This window comes from Cyanistes caeruleus, chromosome 1 (assembly GCF_971803275.1).
Source record: "Cyanistes caeruleus chromosome 1, bCyaCae1.hap1.1, whole genome shotgun sequence".
NCBI lineage: Eukaryota > Metazoa > Chordata > Aves > Passeriformes > Paridae > Cyanistes > Cyanistes caeruleus.
In genome coordinates this window covers 66,776,802-66,790,176 of record NC_141701.1, presented here as the reverse complement: position 1 = coordinate 66,790,176, position 13,375 = coordinate 66,776,802, and the positions used below count along the sequence as shown (strand labels likewise).

Here is a 13,375-nt window from a genome sequence, read left to right as displayed (position 1 = left end):
TGGCCAGATGAAGAGTATGATGATAACCTGTTTTGTGTCATTGTCATGATATGTAAGCCCCATTCTGAAATATGAAAGGTTGTGAAAATTTATGCACTGTATAAAATGAGCTGAGGTAGCAAGTATAAAATGAAACCTGGCAGATTTCAGGAGAAACCAGAGCATTCAAATCCTGGAAGTTATATAGACCCTCCCAAGCTACATATTATGCTCTACTCCCCTTCCTTTTTTGAGACATACTCCCAACACATCAAGATCAGGCCATGTATCAGCGCTGCATCTTATTTCAAAATTTTCACAGTAACTGCTTACCCAGTTTCAGACTAGTTGTACATGCTTATACGGAATGTTCTTTTTGGTGGGTTGAAGAGTGTTCTTGGTGCTCTGACTTCCTTCCCTTGACTCTTCCCATCTCTGTGTGTGATTACAGGTCCATGGTCACAGACCATTCAGGATGCTGGTGTGAATGAGCAGTGCAGCAACATCCTCAATAACAAGCGGTTTATGCTGGACATGTTGTATGCACATAACAAAAAGCCCAAAGATGAAGAGGAAAAGGAGCTGGAGGCGAAGGAGGAAAAGAAGGAGACGGAGGAAAGCGAGGAGTCACTCACTAGCCTAGCCAGCAGGATCTCTATTCTTCAGGCCACAAAGCAGTCCAAAGATGAAAGTGTCAAAAAGATGGAGATTGGAAATCTGGACAACCAAGGCAGTGTGAAAGCCTTTGCAGAAAAATTTAACAGTGGTGAGCTGGCTAAGGGGACAGCAGTGCCTGAAGATGAAATCAGTGAACAGGTCCCCGAGAAAACACCAGCGCAGACAAAGAAGGAATCTGATTACATCTGGGATCAGCTCATGGCTAATCCTCGAGAACTTAAAATCAAAGACATGGATTTTACAGACTTGGGGGAGGAGGATGATGTAGATGTGTTGGACATGGATATGGGTCCTGGGGACTCCCTTGTTCCCCCTCCTCCACCTCCACCTTCTTTTCTGGGTTTGCCTCCTCCACCACCTCCCCCCTTGTTTGGATGTCCGCCTCCACCTCCACCCTCTGCTAATTTATTGGCTCCTCCTCCACTGTTCAGCACTCCTCAGGGTTTAGGGTCACCCCAGGTTTCTAGGGGTCAGCCAGCATTTATAAAAAAGAAGAAAACCATTCGTCTATTTTGGAATGAGGTACGGCCATTTGAGTGGCAGTGTAAAAACAACAAACGCTGCAGAGAATTCCTGTGGTCGAAACTGGAACCCATTAAGGTGGACACTTCCAAACTGGAGCATCTCTTTGAGTCTAAATCCAAGGAACTGCCTGTCACAAAGGTACAGCTTGTATTCAGTTTGCTATTTTTCTGCTATTGTATTGGTATTCATTCTGAATTAGACCTAGGTGATTTATGTTGTTTATATCAAACCTGTGGAAATTACTGGATGTGTTTCTAGCTTGGCCTATGATGGAAGATATTCCATGGTCTGACACTAGAGATGAGCCTAGGGTGGTGTATGAGCCAAGTTGCCCTCCTGTCTCAGGTCTGCCAGTTGTGGGATATCACTCCAGGTGACAAATACCAACAAATTTTACATTAGATTGTCCATAGCTGAGTGCCAAACTAGATACTGGAATCTGAAATATTTTCTGTCACATTTATAAAAAGGTCACAGCATGGTGATTCATATCTGTGTATTTGACAGTTCTTCACTTGGTAATATTTTCCTAATCATTATGTGGAAAGAATATCAGACTGAATCTGCTACAAAGAGTCAACACGTATGCTTTGTTCTGAAGGACTGAATTATCAGCTGGAGCATGTTTACAGCTGAACTCTGCAGGAGTATTGGGGTTTTGTTTTATAGTGGTGAACAGGCCCATTTTAAATCTTTAATTTGTGAAATGTGGCAATTTTGGGATAGAAGCTGGCACAGTAAATACCTCTGTAGCTAGGATTCCCTCTTCCTTAGTATTGTTATAAAATAAACTCACAAAGGCTTGTGACATGGCTGTTTAACATTACAATCAACAACAAAAGGAAGCTTTTTATAGTTACATTTAGAAGGAATTTGAAGTAGCATTAAAAAAGTTATTAGCCTGAACATTTGTTTTTCATGGCTACATAAACTCTTTTTCTTCTAAGCAGTATAATTCCTATCAGGGAAACAATGTTTTTTCAGTTAAAATGACAATAAAAAATGTCCATCTCTGTTACAGTAAATGAATCACTTATGTGTTTTCTCTGTATACCCATATGTCTTACACTAACATAAAAAACAGCACCTTGAATACTTTACTTCTCTTTAGCTAGAGAGAGTTGTTAAATCTATTCTGTATTATAGATATTATTGTTTGCTCCTACTTTGGGCAACCTGGATGTCTCAAAGTAAAGGTTCTCTGTGTCACTTGTCCAGTTTATTAAGTCAAAATATTCTACTAGTCATTCTTGATCCTCTTGACAAGGTGGAAACATTGGAATTTCCATAATCAAGCCCCCAAGTACCTAGCAAGCAGCAGGTACGTAAAGAGATGGCTCATGTAGATCCTGCCATCACTCCTTTTAGCTGAATTTTTTTGGGGCACAGATGCGTGCAAATCTGAAACGTATGGTGTAACACCTTTAAAAACACATTCAGCTGATTGTTCATCTAGCCAATGCTGAGATTAATTTCTTTCTCTAATTCCTTTTCTGCTGAGGAAGGAATGCTGGTGACGTCGTGGCGTGCTACTCCTCATCTCTCTCCCCGTAAATACAAATCTGCCACAGATGGTTCATAGATGGAAGGAATGAGAGCATTTCTTTAGATCCATAAAATATTTAATTCCTTGAATTGAACATGGAATGATAACATATTTGCCATTTCCAAAGTTTAGCTTTGTGCTAAGTGCCAGCATTGTAATGGAGCACTTTGGCTGATTCCTAATCTTTTATTCTCACATGAAATTTTGATAAAATTTTAAGTTGTTGGAAGTATGACTTGTTTACTTTTCCAGTCAATCATTGTGCATGTTCCCAAACTACCCTTGGCCATTCTCCCTCCCTCACACTTGCTTCTCAAACCTGCCTGATGATTTGGCACAGCTTTTGGCTTCTGGCTGGAAGATGAGTGAACAGGTTTCTTTGAAATTAGTGCAAGTTTGAGGAATGATTTAGGTGCTTTTCCCTTGGCGACTAATAACTGCTCTCTGCATGAGACATTGTACATTTGGCTCTTTTTCCACCCTGTCCCATAACACAGACAAAGAAGTCTCATTGCCTCATTGCAGAGAAAACAATGGGGACCGAGGAGTACTGTAGTAGAACTCTGTGCAGGCATTTGAAACTCCTGCCTGCTTTTTGTGAACACCAGCAAATCTTCCAGAGCAGGAGATGGTCCTTAGATCAAGTGAGAGTGGGCATAATTAAGCAGACCACCGAATCCGTAAAAGACTTGAGGTTTGGTACAAAGATTGCACTCAAATTAGGATAGCTCTTGATTTTTCCAGACTGCTTGGTTTATTTCCAGAGAGCACATTCCCCGTTGTGTCTAGTTTCTCCTGTCCAATGGCTGCAATCCAACAGGTTTATTCTATAATATCGTAAAGTCTGACTCACAGCTCAGTTGGTTCAGCTGAAAAAAGAGTGCAGAGCAACAAATCAAAAGTCAAATCTCTAGATTTCATAGCAAGAGATGGAAGTAGGTGCAGGGAAAAGGAACAGTCCAGAAGGATGAGAGGAAAAGCAAAGTCAGGGTGTACAAAGTGGGGGCTTGGCTCTATCTTGTGCTTATGCTCTCTCATACAGCTGTAACCAATTTTACTCCAGTTTCTAATCCTTCACTGTGATTTCCACAACACACAGCTATAAACAGCTACTTCCTGGCTCATGAGAAGTTTTTCATTAAACACAATAGACTGCAATAAAATAAAGTGGATTTAAAATTGTAGATTTTAAATAGAAGGGGCTGGGACTGGGAGAGGAAATTCTTGATTTTAGGAAAACTTATGCCACACTGAGAAACTTGTACATTGATATTATTTAGTGGAGCACCTTTAGTTGCAGATTGTATATTTTTTAGAATAGAGCACCCTACATTATATTTGCCAATAGAAAGAGTGATCAGGTATCCCCTCCAGACCAATGTAGTATTTCCTTCCTTCTCACTCCACCGAACAAAGCAGGTATTTTGGCAAAGTACTTCAAAGTGTTTACTTTTCTGTGAAGAGAAGTGAAAACATGCAGAAACTCCTGAATCAAATGCTGTTGTTCAGCCCTTTTGCCATCCATTGGTTTTGCAAGAAAGTATTATTTTGCTGATTCATGTATAGCCTGTGGGATATAGTGATCCATCATGTGCCCACAGACATAAAAATTAGTAGGAGAGAAAAAGGAAGGAGTCTGTTTTCATGTTCACATGCTTAGACACATATTCCTTTTGAAACGATTTGTTGCAATTTCAGTAAATGCCAAGACAAGTCATAAATGTTGACCAGAATTTCTGAAAAAGATTACATACCTCAGTGGCAGCTGAGCAAATTAACCATTTTAAATCTCTCATATTAAATCCTTGCTAATTGAGATAGAAATAAAATGAAATTAAAAAAAAAAAAATTAAAAGCCATCTCACTATTAAGGTAGATTTTTCTGCACTACTGATGCAGACTTTTGTAACTTTAAAGATCTTTCTGAGCTGAAGCTCATAATATAATTATTTATATATTTGACCACTTGGAAAGTTATTTAATTTTTTCCATTTCCCATATTAATTAAAGCAAAGAAGCATATTGAAGATTATGTTCTCATCAGACTACAAATCACTTTCTGTGGTAGGATAATAGCTTTTAAATGATCCACCTGGACTACCCTGTCTTCAACATAGGGAAGAGAATGTGGCCAGTTAAGTCTTGTAATGGTCTCAATTCACTATAAGTGTTTATACATTGCAGAAATGTTTGTTTTCCACAGATTATACTACCTGGTACGTTTGTATATATATATATATTTAATTACAAATTGTATACTGTATAGTATATGTAATATTCACAAGTTCAGGGATTACACTTCATACTGACACATTAAAATATAAAGTGCACTAGTTCACTGTTCCCTCAAGCATTTTAAGTCACTTTCTGCTAATGAATTTATAAAGCATAGACTGAAGTCACCAAATATTATAGTAGAAATCAGTAGTTGTAGCTCATTTTAACGGTCAGACACTTCCACCTGTGAAATTTCATTGCAGACAAAATGCACTTCTTTTCCTAGCAGTGAGGTAGTAAAGTTCATAGTAGTAAAATCTTTCTCTTTTCTTCATCCTTTTATTTATTTGGAAAGGATTTCTTTGGAACTCAGACGTTGTCCCAAGAATGGATTTAAAGTCTCTTCAGCCCCTGTTTTTGAAAAGGGTTAATCACCTCAACATTTTATATCCCATATGCAGTTATAGCTCTGGAAAATACCTCCATGCACTCATGCCCTGTGCAGCTCATCTGTCTTTCATAACTCAGTGAGTGTGTGCACTGTAGGGATCACAATGATGCTGGCCGTGAGCGTCTTGTGCCCCCCAAATGAATATGTCTCTCTTGTCAGATTTGGGAGCCTGAAAACAGAGCTGCAGATTTGAGGCTTACTTACCCACACCACATGTGGGAAGCCTAAATTTAACTCCTTTCCCTTGGCCTTTTCCATTCTGATTAAATTCTTTGGAGCTGTGTAATTCTGTGCTCCAAAGGACAAGGTAAAATGTGGTGGTTTAAAAAAGGCTTAGTACAATACAAACTCAAGAGAAAGCAGTCTCTGGTGAGCCCTGTATGGTTTTAATGTGGTCTTGGCCACTAACTGTGGTCCTGAGAATGTGATTAGTTGCTCAGGAAGTAAAAGTTACAGCATTAAATGAGAAGCTGCATCTCACATCCTTCAGGTAACTCCCCAAGAAAAAGAGTCTATTACTCAAAGAAGGGAAAGTTCAGTAAGGCTTTGGGGATAGTTTTAAGCTGTTAAGAAGACATCAGTTCTGGCAAAACTGGTATAAAAACATTGAAAACAAATGTTATCTTTGCTAAGTGTTCACATATATGCAGGGGAAGGAAAAAACCCTGAGTATGAGCAGAGTGCTCTCACTTTTCAGCTACCCAGCACAGCATTGGTAGTTACCAAAGAGACACCTTCTAGCATGGGATGATGAGAGAGAGAAAGAGAGACATGCTGAGGTGTAAAACCAAGGACCACGTTCAACACTACATTATGCCATAGAAGTGGATTTCAAGTCACCTTGCATAGTTGGTTCACATTTTGCCACTATAAAGATGGGGAGAAAGAGAAAGAAATTCCTTGGTGTATTCTAGAACAGAATTTAAAGTATATGTTGCCAGTTCTTTGTGATTTTATTATTATTTGTACTGGAGGTAAGATCCAAGGATATGGATTGTCTCAAATTAAACTTTGAAAAAAACATGAGGGTTGAAATTTTTCTGCATCTGTGAAGGTCTTGACAGATGTATGATGAACAGAAAGGTAGAATAACTTTGCCCTGGCAGACAGAAGTCAGAAAATCATGCCAGTGCCTCCAGAGAGGTACCTGTGGCTCCTCTGCCGGTGTCTGAGGTGGATTTAGAACACAGGAAAGTGCTGGCAGGTGGGTGGGAAGTACTCTGTTTCCCAGCCAGACACACGAGAGAGAGAGAGGGTCCAGACTGGTGCATCCAACAGGGAATTGGGCCCTGGAGCCCCTTGGCTGCCCAGCTGCTGTCTCATCAGTCCTTTGCTGGCCAGTCCCGCTGCATTGCAGAGCTCTGCACTCGCAGTTTCTGGTGTTTTTCAGACTGGTTCACTCCCCAAACTCCCCTTTTGAGGACTGTGTGAGACTGGCTTTGCACAACAGCGTTCAGATCTCTGAATCCTGGCAGCTCATGTTGATAGGATGAGGATGTGGTAGAAGAATTCAGCTTGTTTCAATGCCTCCAAATAAATTATATTTGCATTCAGTGTCAGCTTTCCTGAGTGGGGAAGTCATTAGTGAAAAGAGTGACTTTTCCTTCATAAAACAGATCAAAGGAATAATGACTTTGTTCCCTTCTTTCCCAAGAAAACTGCTGCAGATGGGAAGCGACAGGAGATCATTGTGCTAGACTCGAAGCGAAGCAATGCCATTAATATTGGCTTGACTGTGTTGCCCCCGCCCCGCACCATCAAGACTGCTATTTTGAACTTTGATGAATATGCCTTAAACAAGGAAGGAATAGAGGTAAGAAAGATTTTGTCCCATGTTGTATATGATACAGGCCAGACTGGTCAGGGAGGAAGGAGAAGGTGGTGTATTATGTCATGTCTGAATATTGAAATTTGTGAAACCAGTGCAATGGGCGCAGATGCAGGAAGTATCATGAGGCTGAGCGTGCTCAGTGATCATGGATTATCTGTTTTGTTTGAGTAGCAATGGTGTTAATTCCTGTCAGTTTTCTCAGAGTATTATCTGAAGCTTGACAGAAATATTGTGAGCAGCAAAAATAGGCAGTGAGTTACCAGGGCTGAAGCAACTGCTACAGGGTTTAATAAATTTCATGCCCAGCTAGCTGTTGGAGTCAGTGTAGATTGTATAGCTAATGGAAAACAAATACAGCGACTAGTTCTGCCCAGAATAGCATTTTTGTGATACTGTTGTTTGAAGAAAAGCAGTTGGTATAAAGATTACAGATGATGTAATTTTTACCACTACATGTTTGACTTTGCAGATATTCTTACCAAGATCCAAGATGAGCTCTGTTTATTATTTTTTTTATCAAAACATTTTTCTTCTATGAAGTGTAAAAGAAGCCTGTGGCTCCACTGTTTTTTTCATTATGGTCATATTCATTTCTTTTTTCTTTTTTTTTCCCAATAAGCCTGTATCATCTAGTAAGAGTAATCTGCACATCTGTGGCTATCAGAGGTCATACATTAATTCACAGTCACCTTTTAGTGGTTTGGCGCTGTGTTTTGTGATTTCCCCCTTTCCACCTTCACCTTGCTGACTACAAAACAAAATGAGAAAAGCTTTCTGGAATGAAAATGGTGTTGCCAACAGATGCATGCAAAAGAAATGCTTAAGGCAAAAGATCCTTCTAGCTAGAAGGCAAGGCCTGATTTATCCCTACTAGAATATCATTTCTTCCCCAAGCTATATTACATTTTCCTATATGCATATTTTACTCGGATTATGAAGGTGACAGATCACTCTAAAACCGGTAATTTTTCATGACCCAGCCCATGTACCCACCACTGCAGTCTGCAGTGCTGAGCTTTAAAATGTTGAAGAGAAGTACCCCTCCAGTCAAGCCCAACTCACAGCCAGTTAGATCTCAGTGCAGTAGGCAGTGTTGCCATACAAAGTCCAACACAAAATGGCTGACAAAGGAGGACAAGCCTTCATTAACTTCTATGTATCATCTCCTTAGAATTGTGTCCTTCTCTGGCTCCAGGTGCTCTGAACAGCCCACACTTTCCACTTCCATCATTGGCAGTGGACATCATGGGCTGTCCATCTGCCAACCACCTGTTGTGGTGTCCACAGCTGTGCTTTGTGCCACCACACCCACCTTTGGGTGGCCTTTACATTAGCTGCCAGGAACCCATAATTTCATTTAAAGTATATTTGAAGGTGGATTTCAGTTTGAAGAATTCAAGAAATCAGGAAATTTTGCACTGTTAATATACTTTTCCCAGTGCTAAAGAAAATATCTATGAGGTCTGTGTCCACAGCTTGAAGCTACAGTTGCAAGTAATCCTAATGTGATCATTCAGATATTTGAAATCAAGAGAAAGGGTAGAACCCAGGTACTTTGCACTTTGAGAAATGAAGTCCTGATTGCTTGGGAAGGATGATGTCCATGGAGAAAGAAGCTTTTTTTTCCTCAATTACATATATTTATTTACTTTTTATCAAGTAAAGCCCTACACTGAATTCAGATTTTCTTTCCCAATCCCAAATTACATATTCTTCTTACAGAATGTTGTAGAGTCAGGTCTTTATAGTGACAGAGAGGGCTGGATTAAGCTATTCACATCTGGCCAGATAGCACACAGGTTGATACAAAAATGCATTGAGTCCCACTGTTTTCAGCAGATCCTTGCTTCAGTTTTCCATACTGCCCCTTTGGTCTACAATGTAGACAAGCTTTGTTTCCTGTGTCTCTTCCCTTTATCTGTCTGTTTATTGGCTTTAACCCTAAAGTTAGCATTGAGAGAAGAGAGGTTGTTCCTTCAGTCTAGATTTTTAGGAAGTTTTCTGGTTCATCTATCTAAATATAAAGAAATAATTGGTAGTCACTTTGAATGAATCAGTGTAAGAATCAGCGTCATTTATTAAAAAACCCACAGATAATACAGCAATTTGCTATAAAAGGTAATTGATAGCTTATCTGTGGGTAGATTGAGGCAGAACTGGTATGGAAAAAAAAATATGCAATTTGCCTAATTAAAAAATTGTACCACAGTGGATACTTACAAGCCTTTCTGCACAATAATTGTCTAGAAGAGATGTCACATCCAGTAAGCAGAAGATAGACATAAAGAGAGCAGGAAAAGAGATGTGTGTGATGACAATATAACATTCATTGCTAAAATTTCAGAGAAGCTATAATTTAGGATCATCTTCAGCTTTTGTCAGATCCAACAGAGAGCAGAGTACCAGCAGTGTGAAAAGTCACCTGAGCCATCCTTTGCCTTGGCAGTGAACTCTGTGCTGTGTCCTTTGCTGAGTAGCATTGTCACTGTCACGTGAGTGTGTGTGGCTGTAGTTCTGGACCTTGGTGGATTAAATGGTATCTTAAAACTGACCTTAGTGATTCCTTTAAGGACAGCGGACTAAAGCAGTGCTGGAAGTAGTGCTGGCAACAAGGCAGGGATGCAGTGAGGTACAGGCCCAAGTTCATGATAGCCCAATTCATCATCAAGTCCATCATTAGACCAGGAGGTCCAGTAGGGCCTCCACTGCTGCCCTACATCCTGCTGAATGCTGCTTTGCTTTTGACATTGAACTCTTGCTAGTAATCCATACTTTACTTTTTAACTTTAAATATATAACTACATGAAATAAATACTCCAGTAATTTTAAAGTCCTCTGTTCCTAAGTATGTTGCGTATTTTTAGGTCTTGTTAGTGGTAACAAGTGTTGTTAGTAAAGTGGTTAGGTACCTCTGAGCTGTGAAAAAAGGCAGCAAGTAGGGCCATGACACTAGAAAGGCAGATGTAGTCCACTTAATATGCAAAAGAGGCACTGTTTAAGACGTTTTTTCAGAGGAATGTACATTGTGTGTTTGCAAGCATGAGCCAATCCAGCTAAAAAAAAACTTTTGCCACCTTACATTTGCCAAAGTGTTTGTGCTTTCCTTTCTTTGAAAGCTTGGCATTCACTGTGTTCAAACAACTTGGAGCAGAATAAAGAACTGCCTCCTTAGCATGGATGAGGTCTTGCTGTGAGTTAAGCAAAAGAGGCAAGCTTAAAATCCTGAGGCAACTGCAAGAATGGAGTCAAACAAACCAGTTCTTGGTGCTTATCTGTAGCAAAGGAAATGATTGGATCCCTCTATAAAGGGCTGCTCAGTAAGGAAATGTGGACTTAAATCAAATAATACCACAGACTATGGTTAATTTAGCAGACTAAAATTAGGGTAATGCTGTGAGGAAATTAGCATGATTTGTTTTCTGCTTTACAATATGTCTTTGTGATGCTACATAATGGTGACTGCATTAGTAGGTATATCTTTTAGTAAAACATGGAAATGAAGAAATCTCTCCAGGTGTGCTGTACCTCCATACCCAGGGGTGCTACAGCCTGCATACCCATCATAAATAATTTGAAGTACTGGTATCTGGAGTGGCTCGATATCCCTGAGATGTAAAAAAGGGTAAGAAGTGAGAGCTTGATGTTAAAAAGCCATATGGTGACATGTATAAATAAAAATCAAAATTTGATTTTTTTGTAAACGAATAAGGTATTTACATTTTTATTCTGATTGTTGACATGATGCATTAACATCTGCAGTTTCCAATTTTTTTAGCTAATGCTTTGTAAGGGTGTGATGGGATGTTTCAAATGATCCTAGCTCATATGACCTGAAAGAACACCTTTTTTCACAAGTCTAGACAGAAGAGAGAATGGCCTCAGTGGTGCCTTGCTGGCCAGACACAGTCAGCATATCAGAGACCTAATCTGTTTCAGACTTTATTTAAAGAAAAAATGCCACACTTTCCTTGCAGAAAACCAAAACATCATCTGCAGTTCTGTGAGCAGCAATGACATGTTGATGTATTTCTGTGGAGCTGAAGAAAAGGAGTGGTCTGACTCAGGCAATGGTGTCAGTTCCTGATATACAGGGATGGTCATCAGCATTTTAGATGTAGTTCCTTCCCAGAACTGGATCATTTTTTGGAAGAGCTGTAATAAAATTAGTGCAGGCAGCTTCCCTTACAATGAAGTTCTCACCTTCATATGCTCTTACATTTTCTTAGAGTTTCTACACGTAAGGCAAACCAGCAACGGGTCTTGTTAACAGCTGCCTGGGTGCCTGAGAAGTTGAAATGTAAGAGAGCCTTTCAGGAGCTGGATTGTCTCCTGAGGCGTATCAGATATCTGGTGAAATACCCACTAACATGTATTTGGTCATGCAGCTTATGTATTTGTGGTCCTCAAGCCACAGAAAGCTTTGTACACAACAACAACAAACAGAAATTTGAGTTACTAATTTTTTTCAGGCTGTTGTTCACCTGGTAAGATCAGGTGAAACCAAACACAGAAGACAAGACACTCCTACAACCTCATCATCACTGAGAAGCCCCATGAAGGAAAAAAATTAAGCACCTAATTTCCTCAGAGGCGCTGAGCTAGTCACCATCACTCCTTAAGTGCTTCTTTGCATCCCACACTGAGGCCCATGACTCTCAGCCATATGTTGTTTTTGTAAGTCTTCCCTCTTAGGAATCTTTGGAGATTATACCTCAGGATGGCAGAGTCCAGGAAATAAGCAGTTTGATTCCTTTGCTGAAAGTTCAAGTGACTGAGTCCGGCAGCGGAATAATTTGGGTCCATTATCTCATGCAAAAATTGCTTATTTTCCTCCATTATTTGTGCACTGGTTTTCTCAAAACGTAAGACTCTGGCCCAAACAGTTGTGTGAGAATGCATGAAGCTGAAATACGTGTGTCATATGTACTAGAGAATATGAGCATAGTGTTTGTTAATAACCAGTTATTCTTTAATTGACATGAAGGTTGCTGACACCACCTCAGTTACTCAACCGAGGGAGCTGGGCCTGTCCAGCCTGGAGAAGAGCAAACTGAAAGTATCAATGTATTCAAGTATCTGAAGGGAGGGTGTCAAGAGAATGCATCCAGGCTCTGCTCAGTGGTTCCCAGCAATAGGACAAGAGGCAATGGGCAGAAACTGATGCCCAGGAAGTTCCACCTGAATATGAGAAAGAACTTATTGACTGTGCAGGTGACCAAGAGAGGCTGTGGGGTCTCCCTCACGGCAGATATTCACAAACTGTCTGGTTGCAGTCCTGTGCTGTCTGCTCTGGGAGGGCCTTGCTTGAGCAGGGAGGCTGGATCAGTAGTCCCACTATGATCCCTTCCAAACTAGCCTACTCTGGGATTCTGTGTACTGGGAAGAGCAGTATGAACTAATGATTGGACTCTAAGCTATTTGTGATTTAATGGTCACATCAGGTGCCAGTAACCTTCTGCCCTGCTGTGATTTTATGCTACTTTTACTGTTAGATTTTTTTCAAAAAATGATAGAAATAAAAACCAAAATAATAATAAAGTGGCAGATGGTGTACTCATCAGTTTCCAGCACTGAACAAATGGCTCAAATTAGTCATAGAGTGGAAATCAAGAAGAGGACCATCTCACTACTTGCTCAGGAGCACACCAAGGATAATGACAAGCAGGATCAGAATCTTTTGCCCAGTCAAATCGAGAGTGCTGATGTAGGTCATTGTTATGGGGGCACTTGCACCCTGGATGGTGTGAGACCTGCCAGCAGCTCTGGCCCCACCAAGGCATGGCTTTCAGCAGCAGGGCTGATCCTCAGCAGCTGGCACCACAAGCACAGGCTCTTTTGCTTGGCATCCTTTGTTTCACATAGTACAGTACGCAGCACAGCAGCCTTGCAGAGCTTGGACTTGAATGCTTTTTGTCGGCTCCATCTATCTTGTGATGTTTATATAAAGCTCAAGGAGGAGGAGAGTCCCTTTGGAAATAAAGCTTACTGTTTCTTTGCACTCTTTAAAATGCTCCAAAGCAGTGCAAAATCTGGAGTGAAGGCAGTTCCCCACCACAAAATACTTGTGGGATCCCTGGGTAGCTGCCAGAAGTCCTAGTTATTTGTAGGAGGCAATTGAGAATACTGCTGCAGGGTTAGCCTTCAAAAA

At 40.4% G+C, this 13,375-nt stretch overlaps 1 protein-coding gene across 16 annotated transcripts in view; it reads left to right on the top strand.

Annotated features, from left to right (window-relative positions):
- The window catches only part of FHOD3 (formin homology 2 domain containing 3), a 372,401-nt gene that overhangs the window by 311,349 nt on the left and 47,677 nt on the right, over window positions 1–13,375 (top strand). For all 16 annotated transcript variants that reach the window (XM_086897050.1, XM_086897029.1, XM_086897020.1 and 13 more), the window contains 2 exons: window positions 431–1,320; window positions 7,051–7,209. In XM_086897050.1, coding sequence (XP_086753176.1) covers window positions 431–1,320; window positions 7,051–7,209 — 1,049 coding nt within the window. The remainder of the gene's footprint in view (window positions 1–430; window positions 1,321–7,050; window positions 7,210–13,375) is intronic.